The following is a 20486-nucleotide window of genomic DNA, read 5'->3' on the forward strand; positions in this document are numbered from 1 at the left end:
TTACTTCAAGTTACTCGTTACTTTCAGAGTAACTAGTTACTAGGGAAAGTAACTTTGGTTTTACTCAGAATTCTCTTGTTAATGTGTTGCTTCCGTAACTGGATACCCAGCAAGATTGCCAGTCTTCTAGCTTGCTTACTTGCCACAAGTGCACTGTGCCACCTACCAATAGAAAGGAAAAAATAATGTGCACATTTCCACAAGAGAAATCCCACGCCTGATTCTATCCTAGCCTGCTTTTCACATCCAACACAAAAACTGCAGTTTCGATTGTACTCAGAACTCGGAAATTCTGCCTTCTGAATAGGAAGATGTAGGTAACACCAGACTGAAGATGAGCTGCATACAGGGCTGGACTGGGACAAAAAAATTGTCCCGGGCATTTTGACTAGAGACCGGCCCACCATTATAGGAAAAATCATAAAGCCTTTGAATGAAAATAAACACTGTTGTGACAGTGATGTACACTGTTCTGATGGTATATATGTATCAATCTATCAATTGTTTGTTGCAAGACTCAGATAATTATTTTTTTTTAAAGTGAGACATTTTAAATGAGAATAAGAAAGTATTTCTTTGTGCCCCCCTTTCCCTTTTAATGCCCTACATGCCGATCAGCTGATCATTGATCAGTTTCATTGAAGTATAAACAGGAGAGGGAGGGTGAGAGGATGAGAGAAGAAGAGGCAGCTGTGCGGCGTAAACACAGAATAACTCCAGCTTTGTGTCTTTTTCATTGTAGCTGAAGTCTGGGAGAAACTGTTCCTTTTCACCTCAATACGAAACGCGTAATATTTTCTCTGAATACGAGATGATTCCGTTTTTTACGGGACGGTTGGCAACTCTAACCTTATGAACAAAATAAAGTTCAACATCATTAACTTCATAGCACCCACCCAGCTGTATAGAAACTCCGTCATGCTAGCTAGCACGCAGTACGAAAAAGTCAGCATAACGAAAATAAACTCCACCTAAACTTGGTTCATATCTGACCCAGATGGACTGCAGGTTATAACTTCTTACCTGAAGTTCAGTTCACCTGACACTCTCGGACCAGCGGCCGCTTCGGGTCTCTCCTCCTGCCTCCCTTTTTCTTCATCCACTTGCTGGCTTTCTTCATCCACTTGCTAATGTTATTGAATCTGTGGAAGCTCCGCGATAGCCACCACACGAAGTAATGAATAACGAGCCTATCTAAATCCCAGTAACAAGTAACGCGTTCCCGGTTTTGGCATAATAACTAGTTACCGTGCTCGTTACCACAATAATAACGTAGTTACTGTAACGCGTTACTTAATAACGCGTTAGTCCCAACACTGATCATCACAGATGTGCAGCTGATAAACTTGCAGCACCTGTGTGATTCTATCACATCAATATGGACCACAATCTCTGAGGAATGTTTCCTCCACTCAATTCCAGTTGAATTTCTTTTAAAAATTAAGACAGTGTGAAGACAAAGGGGTGTTCAACCTAGCAAAATGTACCTAATAAAGTAGTTAGTGAATGTAGTTGGACTAAATCTGGGTCAAACAGCTCTTCTAGACACCCATGGGTTCCTTTTAACTCAAGTGACGTGCCAGATGGGTGGCAGTAAAAGAAGAAAAGAATGGAGGGGGGAGAAAACTAATGACTTCATCTACTATGTAACAAACACCATCCGTCTGGCATCCCGAGATAATCTAACAAACTAAAATGCTCCAGAATGGTTTTTAAGCAGGTTGGATGCTTGAGATTTCAGCATATGCACACTGCAAAAAAACATATTCATTCAACATTCAGTGCTGTGATTGAATGATATTCATTAAGAAGAACACTGCAGGGACCTGCTGATTAACAATCTCCTCATACACCCAGTCTACTGAACCTCTCAATGTCTACAATTTGCCACCAACTCTGTCTATTTTGTAAGCCACAGACCTGTAATTATCTTTGAAATGTAATTGTGTTTACGTTTTCAAACAAACATCCCATTAAGTGTCACTTTTGAATCTGTTTTTCTGAAGAATATTTCAATGTGCTGTTTTTTACACTATTTTATAAAGTGTTTTATTATATCCTCTCTGCTGGAATAGAATTTGTATGATGAATGTGAGCGTTCGAAGAGGCGTGACAAACAGAAAAGCTCTCTCTCAGACACACACACATATGCGTGCAATAATTGAGCTGTCTTTATCTAGCAATGCTGTCCTTCAGAGCATCCAAAGCTTTCAAGGACAAAGTGACCCTCCCAACCTCTGCTCTGTGCAGCAAAGTGGGTGGGTGGGCGTAGGAGGAGAGGTACGCAGCTGCTCTTTCTGCTTATTACGGGGGGATGGATATAGCAGCTAGATAAGCTGTGCGCGCACGCACTACACACACACACACTAGCAACCCACACTCTCAAGGCTGCAGCTGCAAGAAGGAATCCAAGACCATCTCATTGATATGGATACACTGCCTCCTACATGCCAACATTCAAAGTTAGGGTGCAATTATACACTTTCACCACCAGGTGATGCTACTGGGGCTAGATTTCTGGTGAGTTTACCTCCATCTGTGTGCACAAAAGTCCAAATAAAATCACCAGTCTCAATAGATCCTACAAATTTTGCTCGATGTTGTCTTACGACAAAAATAAATAATCAATCATTATTTCCTAATTTGCTTTTTTTTTTAAATAACTTTTTATTTCTACATAATTTTCATAAAAGATTATATCAAGTCCTGCATGAAGATTAATGCTCATCAGACAGTTACCTGTCCCCTACATACACTGTATGTCTTCTTCATTTTTATATCATATCATATAATTTTTAGTAAGTAAAAGATAAATAATTTTAATGCATTTGCACTCAAATTTATGTGCACTAAAAAAAAGTGAGTGTTGCAATACCGAAAGACATGCCGTTATGCTCTCTGACATCTTCTCTAGACAGCACTGGAGACGGTATAACAAAACACCCTCGGTATAAAGCCTTCAAGTTCAAGACTAATCGTTGGCAGATAAACAATGCCCTCTGGTGGTCGTCGTGCATAATAAATATACAAGTTAAAGCGTTAAAGTTGTATTCCAATCAAAATCTGTAATTTTGTCAGTGTCCATTCACTCAATTCCAGTGGGCTTAGAAATGTGGCTGCAATGTAAAGTGACTGTAATTGTACTTGAATTTATGGATGCAAAAGAAAAAAGTGTAGTCAATCAGTCTGCCTTTCAATTTACACCAAAGAAATGCAACAATAAATAAATAAATAAATAAAACTAACTGCGCATTGGTTTAAAACTTTTAATTAATAACCAATTTTTCCAAAAAGCTAATTTACAAATGTTTTTTTGTGTGTGTGGTGAAATCAAAAAAATATTGAATTCCAAAAGTTCGACTTTTATTTAGAAAAATTCCTAATTGAACATAATTACCATTTAAATACAAACACATCTCTCAACTGACTCATATTTTCCACCAGAACATCAGCCCATATCAGTTATTTTTACACAAATTCCTTTTTAATAGCTTTTCTTTTTGCAGTTAAGTCCAGTTTTGTGTGTTTGGTTTACAATTAACCCGTAAAATACACTTACGTGACGCTTGTACAGCCCCTTGATGTGTCCTGCAATGATCAAATCGCCGCTTGACCGACTCCGAACCCCAACAGAAAGGTTTTGGCAAGTCGTTTGATATGGCGCTTCTGATTGGTCGCTGCAGGGTGAGATTATGAGATGGTAAATATTATTGGTCCATCGGACCTTGTGTTCTTTTTTTTCTCGCGATTGTTTCCCGTGTGGGTTAATGGCTCCTCCTGCTACAGACTGAGACGGAGCTGGCACCGAGCGGTGAAACGGGGGGAGCTGTGACACCGACGGAGGAAGGGGGAAAAAAACGCGATTACACCCCAAATAGTAGCGGGTTTTTGATCGCAATTGTTTGGGTGTAACCGGGAATAACTGCTGTCCGGGTGGCTGTTTGGGTTGCGGGCTAAATTTGGTAGCGGGAGGTCGAGGATAGCAGTGTATTTTTTCCAACAACCAACTCCCCAGATGAACTCCGTCAGAGCCACCAACAGGAGACCCAGGCGAGTGTCGAGGCCGCGCCCGGTGCAGCCCGAGCGGAACAACGGGGACAGAGGTACGCTACTCCACGGTCAAGCTAAAGGTTTCACACGAAGTAATGTCAGGCGTAACAGCCTTTACATAACCCCTCCCTTTTAGCTAATGGTACGTTTAGCGCTCCTACAGGCGTCGGATTCGGCAGGAAACACCGAGGCTTCTCGTTCTATGGCTCAGGCCAGGCCTCGCTTTGTTTGGCTTGAGTGATTGGGGCTAGCTAACGTCGCTAGCTAGCTCACCAGGTTAGATGGTGGTTGGGGGGGGGGGGGTTGTCTTCGCTTAACGTAATGCGTATGTAGCTACAACATTAATAGCTCAGATTCAGGTAACCTCAGCGGGAGGCAAAGGGATCGACTCTAGTCGCTCACACCACAATCTCCGCGTCTGCTCGAGCGGTGCATTCCCAGCTGTCACTACAGTTTCTGAGGGTGTAAATCTGCGGCGTCTTTGGACTGCCATTTTTGGGGTGTAACGTTAACAAAAACATTAGCAGCGAATGAGGGCAAAGCTAACTAGCTGCCCCCCTCCCCTCCCCTGCAGCTTGAAGAGGCCACACAGATCAGCTGTGATAGATGATACGGTGGAAATTGGATAAATTCACCGAGTCCATTTTGTGCTCGTTGCGCTGCAGTTTGAAGCTAATGCAGGCAGCAGATTTTAGCACTATCCCTCTTTCTTACTCTCGGTGACTGCTAGCCGTGGTATGATTTGTTTACACGGCGGATTTACCAGCTACGCAGTTCAGTTTTTAGCCATTAGCCGCACGTCTGATCGACATCATAGGCGGCCCTTAATTTGACAGCACCATAAAAGATGTCTGATTCTGCACACACAGGGCCGCCTTACAGACAAATGCACGCCGACTGATATCTGTTGGGAATAACTAAACATATAAGACTGGTAATGTGGCTGCAGCGGGTGCATCTGTCATTATCAATCACCAACCTTTGTCTGCCTTGCCAGCTATTACCCAGGCTGTTAGCCTGCGCAGTTGGCATACAGTATGGGATTTAAATGTGCACCACTGTGTCGATAATGATCTGGATAATAAAAGTGTTGCCATTTCTGGAAACATTATAGGTGTGAAAAATTGGTTTTAAAAAAAGAAAAAGATGAGACTTCATAAGAAAATGTTGATTTTTATCTTTTTTTTTAATGTAGTTTTTTTTTTTTTTTTAAATACATGACTCACCCTGCTTTATAAACCAGATTTGTTCACAGAGGTGCCTTTCTTGAAAGTGGTGTGTATATGTAGAATATGTTTCTGCTTTTCTACTTAGATGAGGAGGCGCCTGCAGCAGCTGCAGCTGAAATGGCTATTGAGGAGTCCGGTCCAGGTGCCCAGAACAGTCCCTACCAGCTTCGACGCAAGACCCTGCTTCCCAAGAGAACCGCCGCTGCCGCCACCGCCTCAGCCTGCCCTAGCAAGGGCCCAATGGAGGTTAGACAGAAGCACTTTTTGAGTAATTTACTGCAATGTTGTGTATGACTGTGAGTGGGAGAGAATGGCTGATTAGTTGTCCTCCACTAAAGGAGCAATAACTTTGTGACACAGCAGTAAATTTCCCGTTGATTGCTCAGTACTTTCTTGGCATTGAAGTTTATATCCTACTCATCACCTTTTACAGGGAGCTTCAACTTCATCAACAGAGGTCTTTGGCCATCGAGCCAAGCGGGCACGTGTGTCCGGTAAGAGCCACGACCTGCCAGGTGTGTGTTAAATGTCTGCAGCTGGGCAAGGACAGTGATTCATTTTTTTCCCCCAATCTATTAAATAGCATGACTTAATGTTCTTGTAGTGAAGTGATTCTCATAAATCTTACCTTTTGATTGTGTGTGTGTGTGTGTGTGTGTGTGTGTTTTCTCTGTATATTTTTAGCAGCACCAGCAGAGCAATATCTGCAGCAGAAGCTTCCAGATGAGGTCGTTTTGAAGATTTTCTCCTACTTACTGGAACAGGACCTTTGTCAGGCAGCTTGTGTCTGCAAACGATTCAGCCAGCTAGCAAACGATCCAATCTTATGGTCAGTGCATTGTTCCCATTTTGCATATTGTAGTTATTAAACAAAGAGACATCCAAGGTATGTTTTGAATGTGGTGTTTAATTATCTAGGAAGCGCCTGTACATGGAGGTGTTTGAGTACACACGTCCAATGATGCATCCTGAGCCAGGCAGGTTCTATCAAGTTAGCCCAGAAGAGCATGAACACCCAAACCCCTGGAAGGAGAGCTTCCAGCAGCTGGTGAGTTATTCATCATCATCACTGTGATCAGTAGTACTATTAGTAGTGAATGTTGTCCTTTGTTTTTCTTTCTACACATCAAAGTAAACACTGTAGAGTTTTGAACATTGTGTATGGGTTTGCAGTACAATTTTGCTACTTGTGTAGTTTAAAAAAAAAAAAGTGTCACTCTGTGGGAATAGTGCAGCTTCATGTTGCACACACAGCAAAACGAATTTAAGAATCGAATCAATATCTCTGAATTTTAGAAGTTTTATCATTTTTATATGGAGCTATAGAAGCGTAAATATCATTTGACTCATAACAATAATGAGCCTGTGACGAATGTTCCTTGCAAGCACAGAAATGGGTCAAAGGTAATTAGATTTTTGTCATATGTACCTCTGCCCTGTGACTACTGAATGCCTTTTGTGCAGTGTCTTTACTTTTAAAGTCAAGTAAAATTGAGTAGTTAAAGGTTTTAATCTGGTGTCATTACTTTCTGGAAACAAGCTGGAGTGTCAGAATTTCAGAGAAGTGGTTGCCTAGTGCCTTTTATCAACAGGAAACTGGTCAAACTCAATGACGGATAGCTTTTTCGCTGCTTATACACGGCCTGTCAGAACTTCTGTGCAGTGAATTCTTACCTGTTGGAAGAAATGCCTGTCAAATGTATGATTTGGTTTTCAAGTCACATTGACTTTAGTTATTTTGCTTTTTATAGTTGCTAAGGTTTTTGCAGATGTCTTAGTCCTTGGAGTGAGCTGCTTGTTATAACATTAACCACTGCAGTATCTTGTTGTTGCATCTATTGCAAGTAACTCTTTGTTTTGACACTGCCTATGTTGTCATTCTCTTGTGGTTGGTTTTTTGGTTGCATGGGGTGTTCAGGTTAATTTTACTACATGATGATTTACAGAACAGGGATCAAGAAGGAGAAAAAAACATCCCCTCTCACTTTTCCTCGTTATTAATAAAATGATTATGCCTCTTACAATTAAACAAGGATTGCTAACCAAAGAGGTCAGGAAAACACTGAGTAGCGCCATTATTGTTTGACACCTAGAAAATTTATGATTTTTTGCTCTGCCGTTTGATGTTGAGGTCCAAGGATCAAGAGCAATATGTACTGACCTTGTTCTTATTCTGTGCTACAGTACAAAGGCGCACATGTAAAACCAGGCTTTGCTGAACATTTCTACAGTAACCCTGGCAGATACAAAGGCAGAGAGAATATGCTGGTAAGTTAAAACTGTAGATGGAGTGTACAGCACAAATATTTCTGAGTTGCACAGCTAATTTAAGGTTAGGTTCCAAACTGACCTGGAATGAATGAATTCTTTGTCTTTCTCCTGCAGTATTATGACACCATTGAGGATGCACTGGGTGGGGTACAAGAGGCCCATTTCGATGGTCTCATCTTTGTTCACTCTGGAATCTATACCGATGAGTGGATTTACATCGAATCCCCGATCACCATGATTGGTGCAGGTGAGCAAGTTGCCTTCACTGAAAGATAGTTAAAACATTATCTTGATGCCTCTGCTGCATGCACTCAGCATCTCTCTGCAGAAGATACACTTCAGTTGTGTACATTGTCTACATTGCTTGTGTAATTTTGCATTTGCAAGAGGAGGCAAAGGGTGAAAGAAGCACTTAGGATTTACAACATTTTTCATTTTTACACAGTACCTAATTTTTTTTTTTTCGCTTCCTGAAAAAAAAAATTAGACAATGGACTGATTTGAGTGATACTTTTGTGGGAAGATTTAGCCTGTTTCTTTTTTTTTTTTTTTTTTTTTATTATGTTGCTTGATGCATTTTTGTAGCAGTGTGCATTTCAAAGTGGTGTCAGTAAAAGTAAAGCAAGCCATCATTAGGCTGCTGTGAGGGGGAGAAAGAAGACTACAGAGCTCATTATACCCACTGCTGTCACCCTCTGAAACAGCATCTCACACCAAAAGTGACATTACATCCACTGGTGCGAGCCACTCTTTGGTGTTGTTTCGGCTGGTCGGGTTATCTTTCTATTTTTGTATCTGGGCTTAGCTGGCCAGTCGAAGACACGAATGTACTATCATGTCAGTTTTTTCCGCCATTTCAATATCGGCACAGAAACTCAGATTTTCAGATTATACAGGGAGAGATGTTGCAACAGCTTGAAAGGATGAGACTTTCTGAAGAAAAACCCTTCCCCAATCACTTTGGTTTTTATTTGGACTTCTTCTACTTGTATCCCAGCACTGATGGGGAGGTTTTGTCTGAGGGCTCAGTATAAATGGCGACAGGCTCTGGTGACATCACTGTTTGTACAACACGAGAAGGGGTGGTTTTTAGTTAAAAAGAAACAATGTACATCAATTAACATTAGCACTCAGATGCACCATGTGAAATGTGCCAGACTTTGCCTTATAGGTGCTTTTTTTTTTTTCTATTTTTGTTTTTAAACCTGCAATTCCTAGCAGTTTCATTTCTATAGACTGAATTAAAAAAACAAACACATGCATCTTGTGCACTCATCATAGCCAGATGCATCTGAGTGATAACACAAAGAAACCATGTGACATTAAACAAAGATTAGAAAGCTCTCACATAAAGATGAAAGTACATTAGTCTAATTGCAAAGATATAGATGGCTAATAACTCATTTGGTTATCTGGTAACTGCTGACTTGTTGGGTTTTTTGTTTTGATTTGTTTTTTAATTACCTCCAAAGAAATAAGAATTACACTGCTGAACTCAGCAATACAACAGTCTCTGTCAGGTTTCAGAATTCATTATAGTAAAGAAACTGTGCTAGTGAAAGCTAAGTATGATGTCGTGGTCTCTGACAGCGGATGAGTCTCCGTGCATGTCTTGTTAGACCTCAGATACCACTGACCAGTATATTTTGCTACAAATACTCAAACATTATATTGTTATTAAAGAAATAGAGTGATTTGAATCGCATCCATCTGAGTTTTGGTTTTTGTTTCTTTTTTGGGGAGGGTGGGGTTGTATAGATGGGGAGTGTTTCTCACACATTACAGTTAAATATGGAGTTCCTGGTTCTCAGAACCCTTATGCAGTAATATTAGAAGGCAAAGCATACATTTTCATTGCTGTGCAAACAACACACAGCCTTGTCTATCCATAAAGCCAGAAGACACACATCACAGTCTGTTTTGTCCCATCTTATTTCTCTTCTCTTATCCTCAAACCTCCAACTGAGTGTAGCAGATGGTTGCCCTTCTCTGAAGCTGGTTCTGCTGGAGGTTTTTTTTCTTGTTAAAAGGGAGTTTTCCCAACTAAAATGCCAGAGCAAAGTTTTGCCTTGTTACCTGTGTGAATACGGCTGCTTGGAGTGCTAGTCAGAGGAGTACAGCCGTTAACTCAAGCAAAAGTGAGATATTTTCAGAACCTATATGTGCTATGTTTTCACTCAATCTTCCCTAACCCATCTCTTTGTTTTCTTTTTATTTGTTCCGTTTCTATGGAAGAGTCGTTGAATCAAATCACTCTTTGAACCAAAATTTACTTGCCAAAAATTTGAGAAAGTATGGAGAAGGAAAGGAAATGCTAATGATCCAAAGCAAATTTCATTTTTTCTTTTAAACATTAAGAAGGCAATGTTACAGCACTGATCTGTGTGACTTCCTATAGAACCAGGTCACTGGTGTTTATTATGTTACTGCTGACAGAAATGGAAGAATGCATGCTGATGTGTGCAGAGTAGTATTTTCTGTTCACTCAGTGCTGTAAAACTGATAAGGTGAGCCAACAATACTGTGAAAGGAATCCGTGATCAGCATAAAGCAAAGAAATGTAATGTTTTTAAATGTCAGTCAGTCACATGACCTCAGCTCAACTGAGCATGCTTTTCAGGGGGCAGGGATAGCTCAGTAGGTAGAGTGGTGGCCCCATAATCGGAAGGTCGGTGGTTCGAATCCACTGAACTGCTACCCTGAGGTACCCCTGAACAAGGCACCATCCCTACACACTGCTCCCGGATGCCCAATGGCATCCAATCACCGAGTGAATGGGTTAAATGCAGAGAGGAATTTCCCCATGGGGGTCTTTCTTTCTTCCCTCCCTGTTAATTAATTTCTTTCCTGTTCACCTGTTAATGACAGTGCTATCATTTAAAGGTGGCTGCAGGAAAGGAGTGGCAAAATATTTCAACATTTGGTGACGTTTGGTTTACAGACTTTAGGCAGCCATCGATTTCACTTCCAAGTATTAAAAATAATGCAACTATTTGTAGTAGTTAGAGTTGCTTTTGAGGCTGTGGGGAGAAAAACAAAATGTAATTGCTTAAATGAACTTCAAAATCTATGCTGCAACTGTAAAAGACTTCATTGCTGTGCATGAACTGGATCTGGCTGAATGAGGGTGTTAATCATTGTTCTATGCTTTCCCCTCAGCGCCTAATAAAGTAGCAGACAAGGTGATAATAGAGAACACAAGAGACTCAACGTTCGTCTTCATGGAGGGATCAGAGGATGCGTATGTGGGATACATGACCATCAAGGTAACTGTATGTCTCAGCTTTTACACTTAAAGAGTGATTGGGTATCAAAGATTGTCCTTTAGTGCCATCACAATGCTCTGTTGTTAGGTTATGTAGTCTCTGTGTTTGAGAGTACAGCTTAGTCTCTGATCTGTTCATTCATACTTAAGGACAAAATTGCGTCCTTAATTGAAACTCATGGGAGTCTCTGTGGCTCAAATAGAACATGTACTTGAGCAAAAATCACATTGGTTTAATAACAAACAACATGGACCCTGTAATGATAATTATGAGGGCCTCAGTCATCTACAGCTTGGTGAATGTGGAAAGAGATCATGAGAAATGCTTTACATTGTGGAAAGTTATGGCCTTGTGTGTGTGACTGATGTCTTTTCATTGATTAGCTGCTAATTAAAGGTGGGAGAGCAATATGATTTCCTGAGGCCCTCTCTACTTCTCTAGTTTCTATAACCCTGACTTATGCACCTGAGATAGTGGAAGTGTGTCATTTGAGGCACAGCATCTTTGTGTATTTGGTGATTTAGTATTAAAGGCTAAATTGGCTACAAGAAATTGTAAATCTTGAGAAAAATATGGCAGACATATTTTGTCCTTTCTGCGTTAAAAAAAAAAAACGCAAGTATTGTATCATAACAGGATGTTTTAAGGTGCCTTGAAATATCCTGTTATGAGCTTCAAGTATTACTTGCACTAATTGCCTCCAGTAGGAGGAGTCCAGTGTGGATGTTGTGGGAGGACAGAAGCTCAATGTGTTGTCAGTAATCGTGGCTCGTTCTAAATTCTGCTGCTTTTCTCTCCTCAGTTTAATCCTGATGACAAGTCAGCGCAGCACCATAACGCCCACCACTGTCTGGAGATCACGGTGAACTGCAGCCCCAACATCGACCACTGCGTTATCCGCTCCACGTGTACAGGTATTTCACGCAATTATACCTCCTTGTTACAGGTTATAGGGGCGTACTCCTGACCCTGGACAACCTTGTGAAGCAGGACTCGGCGTGTGCCTTGTTGGCATGTGAATATTCAGCTTCACAAATGTGGTGTTTGCTGCAGGACTGAACTATTTTTACATGATGTTGTGGAACCTTTTGTTTTTGTGTATGTTCTGGTCTGAGCCAAGGTTTTCTTTGATTTGAAATCACAGCTGTATCCCTAATTTTTTTTTTCTTTTTTTTTTTTTTTATTTCACTTAACTGATCAGTCTCCAGGTTAGCCTAGATTTAGCATTGGAGGGCTTGGAGATATAAGAGTAAAATTATCAGGCTTCTCAGAAATCTGTGAAAATGTTTTTCTTACTTGGTTCCAGTTTCTGTTGTACTTCTATTTCTCTAGTTGACTATTGGGGCAAATATTTGTGGGTTTCCAAAGGCACTACAGCTACTGTATTTGTGAGAGTAACATGATACTTCAGTCTGTGTTGATTGAATGCAAAGACTTTTTTTTTTTTTTTTATTGCACAAACTGCAAGAAGCAGTCATGAATTTAACAGTAATACTACAGCATTTAAATCCTGGTTAAAATTGCATTTGTTCTATTTACTGGTTCATGGACACTAGTTGTGCATATGAACTCAATATGAAATGGTTCTGCATAGTTGTATTTTAGTTGCATGTGTTATTGCTGATCAGGGCACTGGTGTGCTGTAAACACTTGTGTAGTTCCAAAGATCAAGTCTTTTCTTGCATCTCTAATGAATAAAATTGAATTGATTACTGTCAGTCGATTATAAAACTGATCAGTCTTTAAAGATCATGTCACAATTCTCTTTCCCTCTTTTTGTGTTTAGTGGGTTCAGCTGTGTGTGTGAGTGGACAGGGAGCGTGTCCAACCATCAAACACTGCAACATCAGTGACTGTGAGAATGTAGGACTGTACATTACAGACCATGCACAGGTAAAACGAAAATAAATCTCCATGAATACACACACACGTACAAATGTTTGGCAAGATTATGCTTCTGATTTACACGTACTGTTTTTTGTTACAGGGCATTTATGAAGACAATGAAATCAGTAACAATGCGCTAGCAGGAATTTGGGTGAAAAACCACGGTAATCCCATCATTAGACGTAACCACATCCATCACGGAAGAGATGTTGGGGTGTTCACTTTTGACCATGGCATGGTAACTACTGTAAATTGTTTTCTTACATTTTTCTGTGTAAACATCACAGATGAACTCACTTGTTGTCTTTTCTGGCTTTCAGGGCTACTTTGAGAACTGTAACATCCATAGAAATCGCATAGCAGGCTTTGAGGTGAAAGCTTACGCCAACCCCACAGTGGTCCGTTGTGAGATCCACCACGGCCAAACAGGAGGCATCTATGTCCACGAGAAGGGGCGGGGCCAGTTTATAGAGAACAAAATCTATGCGAATAATTTTGCCGGTGTGTGGATCACGTCCAACAGTGACCCAACGATACGGTAAGATAATAAACTGGGGGAAAAGGCAGTGGAAGATACTGAATCTGTTGAATTCAAGATTGTTTAATAGAATTTGATTTATTCATTTCAGGGGAAATGCTATATTCAATGGTAACCAAGGAGGGGTGTACATATTTGGAGATGGGCGGGGTTTGATAGAAAGTAACGACATCCACGGTAACGCCTTAGCAGGGATCCAGATTCGAACCAACAGCTGCCCCATTGTACGGCATAACAAGATCCATGATGGACAGCATGGAGGCATTTACGTGGTAGATGTGATATCTGGTTGATTGAGATTATTTCCCCAGTGTTTAAAATCCACACCCACAAGTTTGTAACAACCTGTTTTTGTTTTAGCATGAGAAAGGCCAAGGGGTGATTGAGGAGAACGAGGTCTATAGCAACACGCTTGCAGGAGTGTGGGTGACGACAGGCAGCACTCCCGTCCTCCGCAAGAACCGCATTCACAGTGGCAAACAGGTAAAAACAAGAGCTGACATTAATAATCTGATTCTTTCTCGGCTTATTTGTTTTAATATTAGCCAATATCAGCATGTAAAACAACAAACGTGTTAATTTAAATGTTAGCAGTGCATTTAATATTAAAACCCTGCATTGTAAAAGCTCAACTAAAGTGGATCTTGTTTAAGCTTGCAGCATCTGAGTATTTGTCAGTCTGTACATTTCATTTTTGTATTAAACTGTTCAGGGAAAAGTCGTTGACATTTTCTGCTTTCCTACCACTCTGTATACGTCCAAAGCAAAGATGCCTTATCCTTCTCAATTGAGAATATAAAAATTTGTTTGTAAACATGTAAAACAAAGAAAGGCATCACAACGGAGAAGATAAAACAACGTATTTTTGTTCTTTGTTTTATTATCAATGATTTGATGGATGATATTTTGAAGAAATTCTTTTTAGGAGTTTTGTGTGAACACGAATATTCTTGTTAAGGGGCTTATTTATGGAAACTGAGACTAGATGGTGATTATCATTAACTTCTAGGCCTTGTACTATGAATCAAGTTCAGCTTACCCAGGATATCTTTTCTTTAATTGCCCTCTCTTACCCTAACATCAGCAATCAAGCTAAGTGGGCACACAGAGGTGGTTATTGCTAGATAAGTCAACTCAGTTTCCCAAATTTAGCCCCAAGCATGTTAAATGGAAGGGGTGCCACTGTTACCATCTGACCAATCACAGGCATGAAAAGGTGTACAGGCAGCAGAGGAGATAATTTTATAAAAGAACCAACCATAAAGGTACGAGTGAGGGAAAAATCTGACGAAGCTGTAGCTTTATCAGTATCAAAGCTCAGTCATTATGACATGGGAGGATTTGATGGAATATAATTGATGTGCATAGTTTTAGTTTTTATTCTTTCAGTCCTAATCTCAAACATGACCTCTGCTAGGAAGGGAACTGCCTTCGTATTACAGAAAAGTAAAGTTTAACCCTAAAGCTACCGGGATAAGACCACTGCTCCTTAGTTTCTAGGGTGTTTGTGTTTCACCTTTGTTTTCAAATGACTGCAGTGTTGTTGCCAGTAATCCGAAACTACACTTTTTGATGTGTTCTGCTCCTGTTTCCAATTTATAATCTAGTTAATTTTTACCTGTAACTATTCTTTTTTTTTATTTTTTATTTATTTCATCCTTTTACTTCAGGTTGGTGTATATTTCTACGACAACGGGCACGGTGTGTTGGAAGATAACGACATCTACAATCACATGTACTCTGGTGTCCAAATACGGTAAAGCATATTCCCTTTTATCTTTTTTTTTTTTTTTTTAAATAATTATTTTTATTTGACTTTGAGAGTGAAAAGTTTTCTAATCAGGAGCAGAAATACTCATTAATACTTATCTTTGACCAACATTATAACAACATTTCCCAATAAAGGAGCAATGTTTGACCAAACATATCTATATGAAGCCGAAAAATGTATTTGAGGCATTAAGATTCAACTTCACTGCAGTGGGTGTTGCATAGTATTCTTAGTACTAAGTACTTTTGCATTCAAATATACAGTAACACCACATTTTTGTTACATTTGTGAAATTGTAGATGGAGGTTCCAGTGTAATTTTGGCAGGTTAAGACATTTTTGGTGAAAGGGAGCAAATCTGTCTCACTGTTAAATTTGTTACTTAAAACGGAAGTTACATAGCTCATACTAGGGAGGGATAACTAGGCATTAATGTTTATATCCGTACACTCCACTGCATTGATATGGTAAATTAATTACAATCATTATTACATCTTTAAAGGACGGGGAGCAACCCAAAGATCAGGCGCAACAAAATCTGGGGAGGCCAGAATGGAGGGATTTTAGTCTACAACTCAGGTCTGGATGTCACTCATTCATTACACTGGGTCTGCCAAATAATGTGCAAATACTTTTTACTCTAATCGTGCTGTTAAATTCAACAGGTCTGGGCTTCATTGAGGACAACGAGATCTTTGATAATGCCATGGCAGGAGTGTGGATCAAGACAGACAGCAACCCCACACTGAGAAGAAATAAGATCCACGATGGCAGAGATGGAGGCATCTGCATCTTTAACGGAGGCAGAGGTAACACAGCATGATGCGGGTGGCCATGGGGAGCTTCTGACGTGTTGTTTTTTTTTTTGTTTTTTGTTTTTTTTTTTTTTTTTTTTTTTTTTTCAGTTTTCTTATGTAGCTGCTATTTATGTTTGATGAACAAACCATCGCCTCTGTTACTATGTGATTCATTTATTTATTTTTTTTGCTCGTGTGTATATTTAGCTTATTGTGAAATCTAACCTTCTTTAGGTCTGCTGGAAGAAAACGACATCTTCAGGAACGCTCAGGCTGGTGTGTTGATCAGCACAAACAGTCATCCAGTACTACGCAAGAACCGCATTTTTGATGGCTTCGCAGCAGGTTAGATTTATGGGCGCAGATATCCTCTTTATTTGTACCCTTCCTTTACTCATGGCCGATTTCTCATTTCCAGGTATTGAAATCACCAACCATGCCACCGCGACACTGGAGGGCAACCAGATTTTCAACAATCGCTTTGGAGGCCTCTTTCTGGCCTCAGGGGTCAACGTCACCATGAAAGGTAACGTGCTGCTATATGTGCATTAAAGAGTAGCTCAGTCGGGTCATGACCTGGTCAGTAACCTGCCTTTCCTCCTCCAGATAATAAAATTCTGAATAATCAGGATGCTATTGAGAAGGCGGTAAGCAGAGGACAGTGTCTCTATAAGATTTCCAGCTATACCAGTTACCCCATGCACGACTTCTACAGGTAAAGCTCGTCAGAGAAACGCCAGTATGTTTTCTGTCATGTATATACACAAACCCATACAATGAGGATGCCCAAATAATGGGACCCAACAACTTATGCATCCTTAACTTAAGGCTTAAGAACCATCCACACACAAAACAACTGACTCCAAGAAAATGGCTTTGTAGCTGATGGCTGAATGCTAGTTGACATTCCAGACCCTGGTTACTTGGGCAACCCTCTAATGTGTAATACTCTGCGGAGGTTTTGAGCTGCTTCTCATTTATTTTTCTTCCAAGTAGCCAAGCTTTCTGTTAATGTTTACCTTATGTGTACTTGTCCATCTACTGTCTTTTTTGCTAAGACACTTAACGCTGACTTATGACTCATTCAATCATAAAAGGGCACTTAGCTAAAGGGATGAGCCAGTGTTCTCTAAATGTAACAGATAAGTTGGCAAAGAACCTCTTAAATTATATTTTATTCACAAAAATACATTTGTCCACCTTTCTTAGCTCTGTCAATGCTTTAATAAATCACTGCACCCATTTTCATAACAGTGGAAAGAAATAAGGAGTGGCTCAAAGCTTTTGGACAGTACTGTGTTTGGCATCCTGTCATGCCCATTTGAAGGCACTTTGTAATTTCATGCTCTCTGGTCGCTGATGGTCTTTGCCTGTGTGGATACCTTTAATTCCTCCTCAGACCTTTCATTGACCCTCTCACTACCCTCCTTGTCATTTTCTGTAGTTACTGAAATGCACAAAATTTAACTCGGCACATTTGCGAGTAATCTACTAAGCCAAAATCTTAGGCTTTAGAAAGAACTACTCCATTTTTTTCTACTCTTGGATCTTTATGATGCAACTAAAGTGTCATTAATATGAGGCATAGAGATTTAGCTGTGAGCACACTAGCCCTGTGGTAGGGACAGCCAATTAGAAGAAAGTTGTAAAGTGCCTTGTTTTAAGCAGAGAGAGGGATTACTTTGAACATGTAAATCATGCAAAGAATAAATGAGTATAATAGGCCTTCTTTATTTAGAGCTGAAATGATTGGGCAGTTGATTAAAAGCTGATTAGTTTGACTATAGGGCTTCCTCCCGAGCTGCTGTTCTAGTCCCCAGATTTCTCTTTAAAGTGTGCTCCTGTATTTGACTGATGTTTGCTGATTTTGTTACTGACTTATTTTTATGCCTGGTGCAAAGATTGAATTGTACAGTGAAACTGAGGCAGAAATGATCCTCCAGCTGTGAGGATTGTCTTGAATTTAAAGATCAAATGGTTGAGCTAGAAATTTATAATAAGCAGGTCGCTAAACAACAACAATAATAATAATTAGTGCAGGGGTTTTAGATTACTTTATTTGACCTTACTGTTATGAAAATTAATCTGATTTGAGATTTTCCCCTTTGTCTCTCCAGATGTCACACCTGTAATACGACAGATAGGAATGCCATCTGTGTTAACTGTATCAAAAAATGCCACCAAGGACATGATGTAGAGTTTATACGGCACGATCGGTGAGGATTTAGTTTTTTCTTTTTTCACTGTTTTAATATTTAATAACTTTTATTAAATATTGACAAAAATGCATCTCAGTTTCAAGCAAAGCGAGTAGTTCTTGTACCTGAATGTCTGAGGTTTATGCTTAAATCCCTGCTTGTCTGTTGTCTTCAGGTTTTTCTGTGACTGTGGAGCGGGGACGTTGTCCAACCCGTGCACGCTGGCGGGAGAGCCCACACACGACACGGACACTCTGTATGACTCGGCGCCGCCCATCGAGTCCAACACGCTGCAACATAACTGAAAGCCTCTGGTGGAGTTATTTTCTCCCATAAGCGTACAGACACATGACATTACACACGGCCATACACACATAAACGCACACAGTTACACACACGCATCCACTCGCAGCCATAAGGACCCAGAGAGACTCTGATTGCGGCGCTCTCGGACGGGATCGAGGTAAGAGGCTGCAGAGGAAGCGGCTTCCTGCTGCCTGCAGCTCGTATGCCTGCAGTGGAGGCAGACTTCACTAGAGGGAGCCGTGGAGCTGAGGGAAGACTCGGAAAGGCCACAAGAGATTCCTTATTGGAGCGCTTCTTATTGCAGTCTATAAACAAACGCGGGAGGAAGAGAAAAGTTATGCAGAGAGGTTCGAGTATTGACGATCTCACAGTTCTTTAACCTCAGCTCCTACCCCTCTTCACCAACACCATCATCATCATCACCATCGTCGTCATCATAAGAACTGCTGTCAAAGACTTCCTGCTTCCTCGTAGCTGCCATCTCTATTGGCTGCCCAGGCAGTTGTACCTAGGCAATGGATGGGTGGATGTTGCTCTGTTGTGTGTGCGTGTGTGTGGGTAAAAGCAAGATGGTGTGTGCGCGCGTGTGATGGAGCACTTAAGCTTTTCTTTTTTTCTGTTTTTTGTTTTGTTTTTGTTTTTTTTAATATATGTTCAGATCAGTGGATTTTATTTCAATGCTTTCTCATGTAGTTTTGTATTTTTGAGCAAAAAGCTGACTGTATTTGAATGTCTTTTATTTTATTATATATTATTATAATTATTATTTCTTTGGTTAGCGTCCCCTCTCCTGCCCAAACAGCCTGTCAGGCTGCAGAAACTCAGACGTTCCAGTTGTGAAGTTCTTTCTGTGAAAGAGAAACTCGTTTAAACACTAAAAAAAAAAAAAAAGGAAAAAAAGAAAACCCTCTAGTATATTAGACTCAATGGCATGTGGAGCAGCTCCACAGTTGTACAAAAAGTACGAGTGTAAATGTGTGTCGTGTACAGTGAAAGTTGTGTGTGCGTGATTATATGTTTATAAATTGATGCAGTCAGTGTTTTTTGTGGAGAGGGTTTCAATAGGAGGTGTCAAGACTCCTCTAAAACTGGAACTAAAGAGACAATCTGCAGTCACGTTTCCCCCCCCCCCCAAAAAAAAATATCCTCCCCTGTCTCACCCCCAGCCCTGTGTATCGTGGTGACTGTGGCTCCTCATGCAGCCTGAATCGTATGCATGTACCATAACATCTAGACTTAATATATTGTGAAGTATTCAATAACCATTATGTAGATGCTAGTTGGAATCCAAAAAGGGTATACTTTCTTAGAAAGACAAAAAAAGAAAACAGGAAACTGGCCATTTCTAAGAAAATAAAACTTTATTAGATCAGAGGTGTCTGTCTTTAAATTCACTTGCAATAAATGTCCGTTTTTATAAAAACAAAATGCAACTTGAGAACCCGAGGAGATGTGTTATGATGGTGAAAAACTGCCCTGATATAATTTGACTGCTCGCAGCCGCTCCGAGTCTTCTGTTGCCTGTCAGGGGTTTTGGATTGTCATGGAGCAACGGCGTCAATCATCAGAACTGGCTGCTGATATTTCAGATTGCTGTTTGCTATGTCTAATTCATGTAAATGGAAGATTTATGGCTGGATTGTTTCCAGTGGCCGTTTGGAGACGTGTTGAACTTGCCTACAATGACTGATGGACTTAATATTGCAGCTGTACACAGATCAAAGCCAGAAGGAAGAAAGAGACGAGCTTTGCTGAACGCCTGAATCAGGTTTTCTCTAAAAGCTGCGTGCGTTCAAAGATTGAGGATTGCGGTTCAAAAGTGTGATATAGTCAGTTTCACCGTTTCAGGTAGGCTTGCAACTAACAATTTTGCTATCGAAATTATAGCTACATTAATCATTTGGTGTACAAAACGCACAACAAAAGAGCTGTGGGTTCCCTCTGGGCTGAGGTGGTACTTGTTCTATGATGCTTTTGCATTGTGGGCGCATTGGTATTCACGTTACGAGATTAAGATATTTAAAGAATTTGGGGTTTCTGACAATTTAACAGCATTTTCAGCCTTTACTATAAATGTAATTGGAGCAGAGAAGGATTACTTACTTTAGCATACAAGCCTCCAAATTTAATGAGCATGACTGAATTCTGGTGAAATATATAAGATGATAAACATC

General features: G+C 40.3%; 1 protein-coding gene across 4 annotated transcripts; it reads left to right on the plus strand.

Moving 5' to 3' along the window:
* Positions 1-3749: 3749 nt before the first annotated feature.
* Positions 3750-19684, plus strand: fbxo11b (F-box protein 11b). Of its 4 annotated transcripts, none has more exons than XM_004561154.5 (22): positions 3750-4103; positions 5365-5525; positions 5713-5794; positions 5964-6108; positions 6198-6327; positions 7464-7547; positions 7665-7797; positions 10710-10816; positions 11619-11730; positions 12603-12709; positions 12804-12941; positions 13024-13241; positions 13333-13513; positions 13602-13724; positions 14912-14997; positions 15514-15590; positions 15677-15820; positions 16043-16153; positions 16227-16334; positions 16415-16523; positions 17926-18024; positions 18182-19684. In XM_004561154.5, exons 1-22 carry the CDS (start codon positions 4016-4018, stop codon positions 18309-18311), a joined length of 2673 nt encoding a protein of 890 aa, XP_004561211.1. In that variant the 5' UTR covers positions 3750-4015; the 3' UTR covers positions 18312-19684. The 4 variants fall into 4 exon arrangements, with proteins under 4 accessions (XP_004561211.1, XP_004561212.1, XP_004561213.1 ...); XM_004561155.5 differs by having other exon boundaries at positions 5967-6108; XM_004561156.5 differs by having other exon boundaries at positions 5713-5773.
* The last annotated feature ends 802 nt before the right edge of the window (positions 19685-20486 follow it).

This window comes from Maylandia zebra, linkage group LG8 (assembly GCF_041146795.1).
Source record: "Maylandia zebra isolate NMK-2024a linkage group LG8, Mzebra_GT3a, whole genome shotgun sequence".
In the NCBI taxonomy this organism is placed as follows: Eukaryota; Metazoa; Chordata; class Actinopteri; order Cichliformes; family Cichlidae; genus Maylandia; species Maylandia zebra.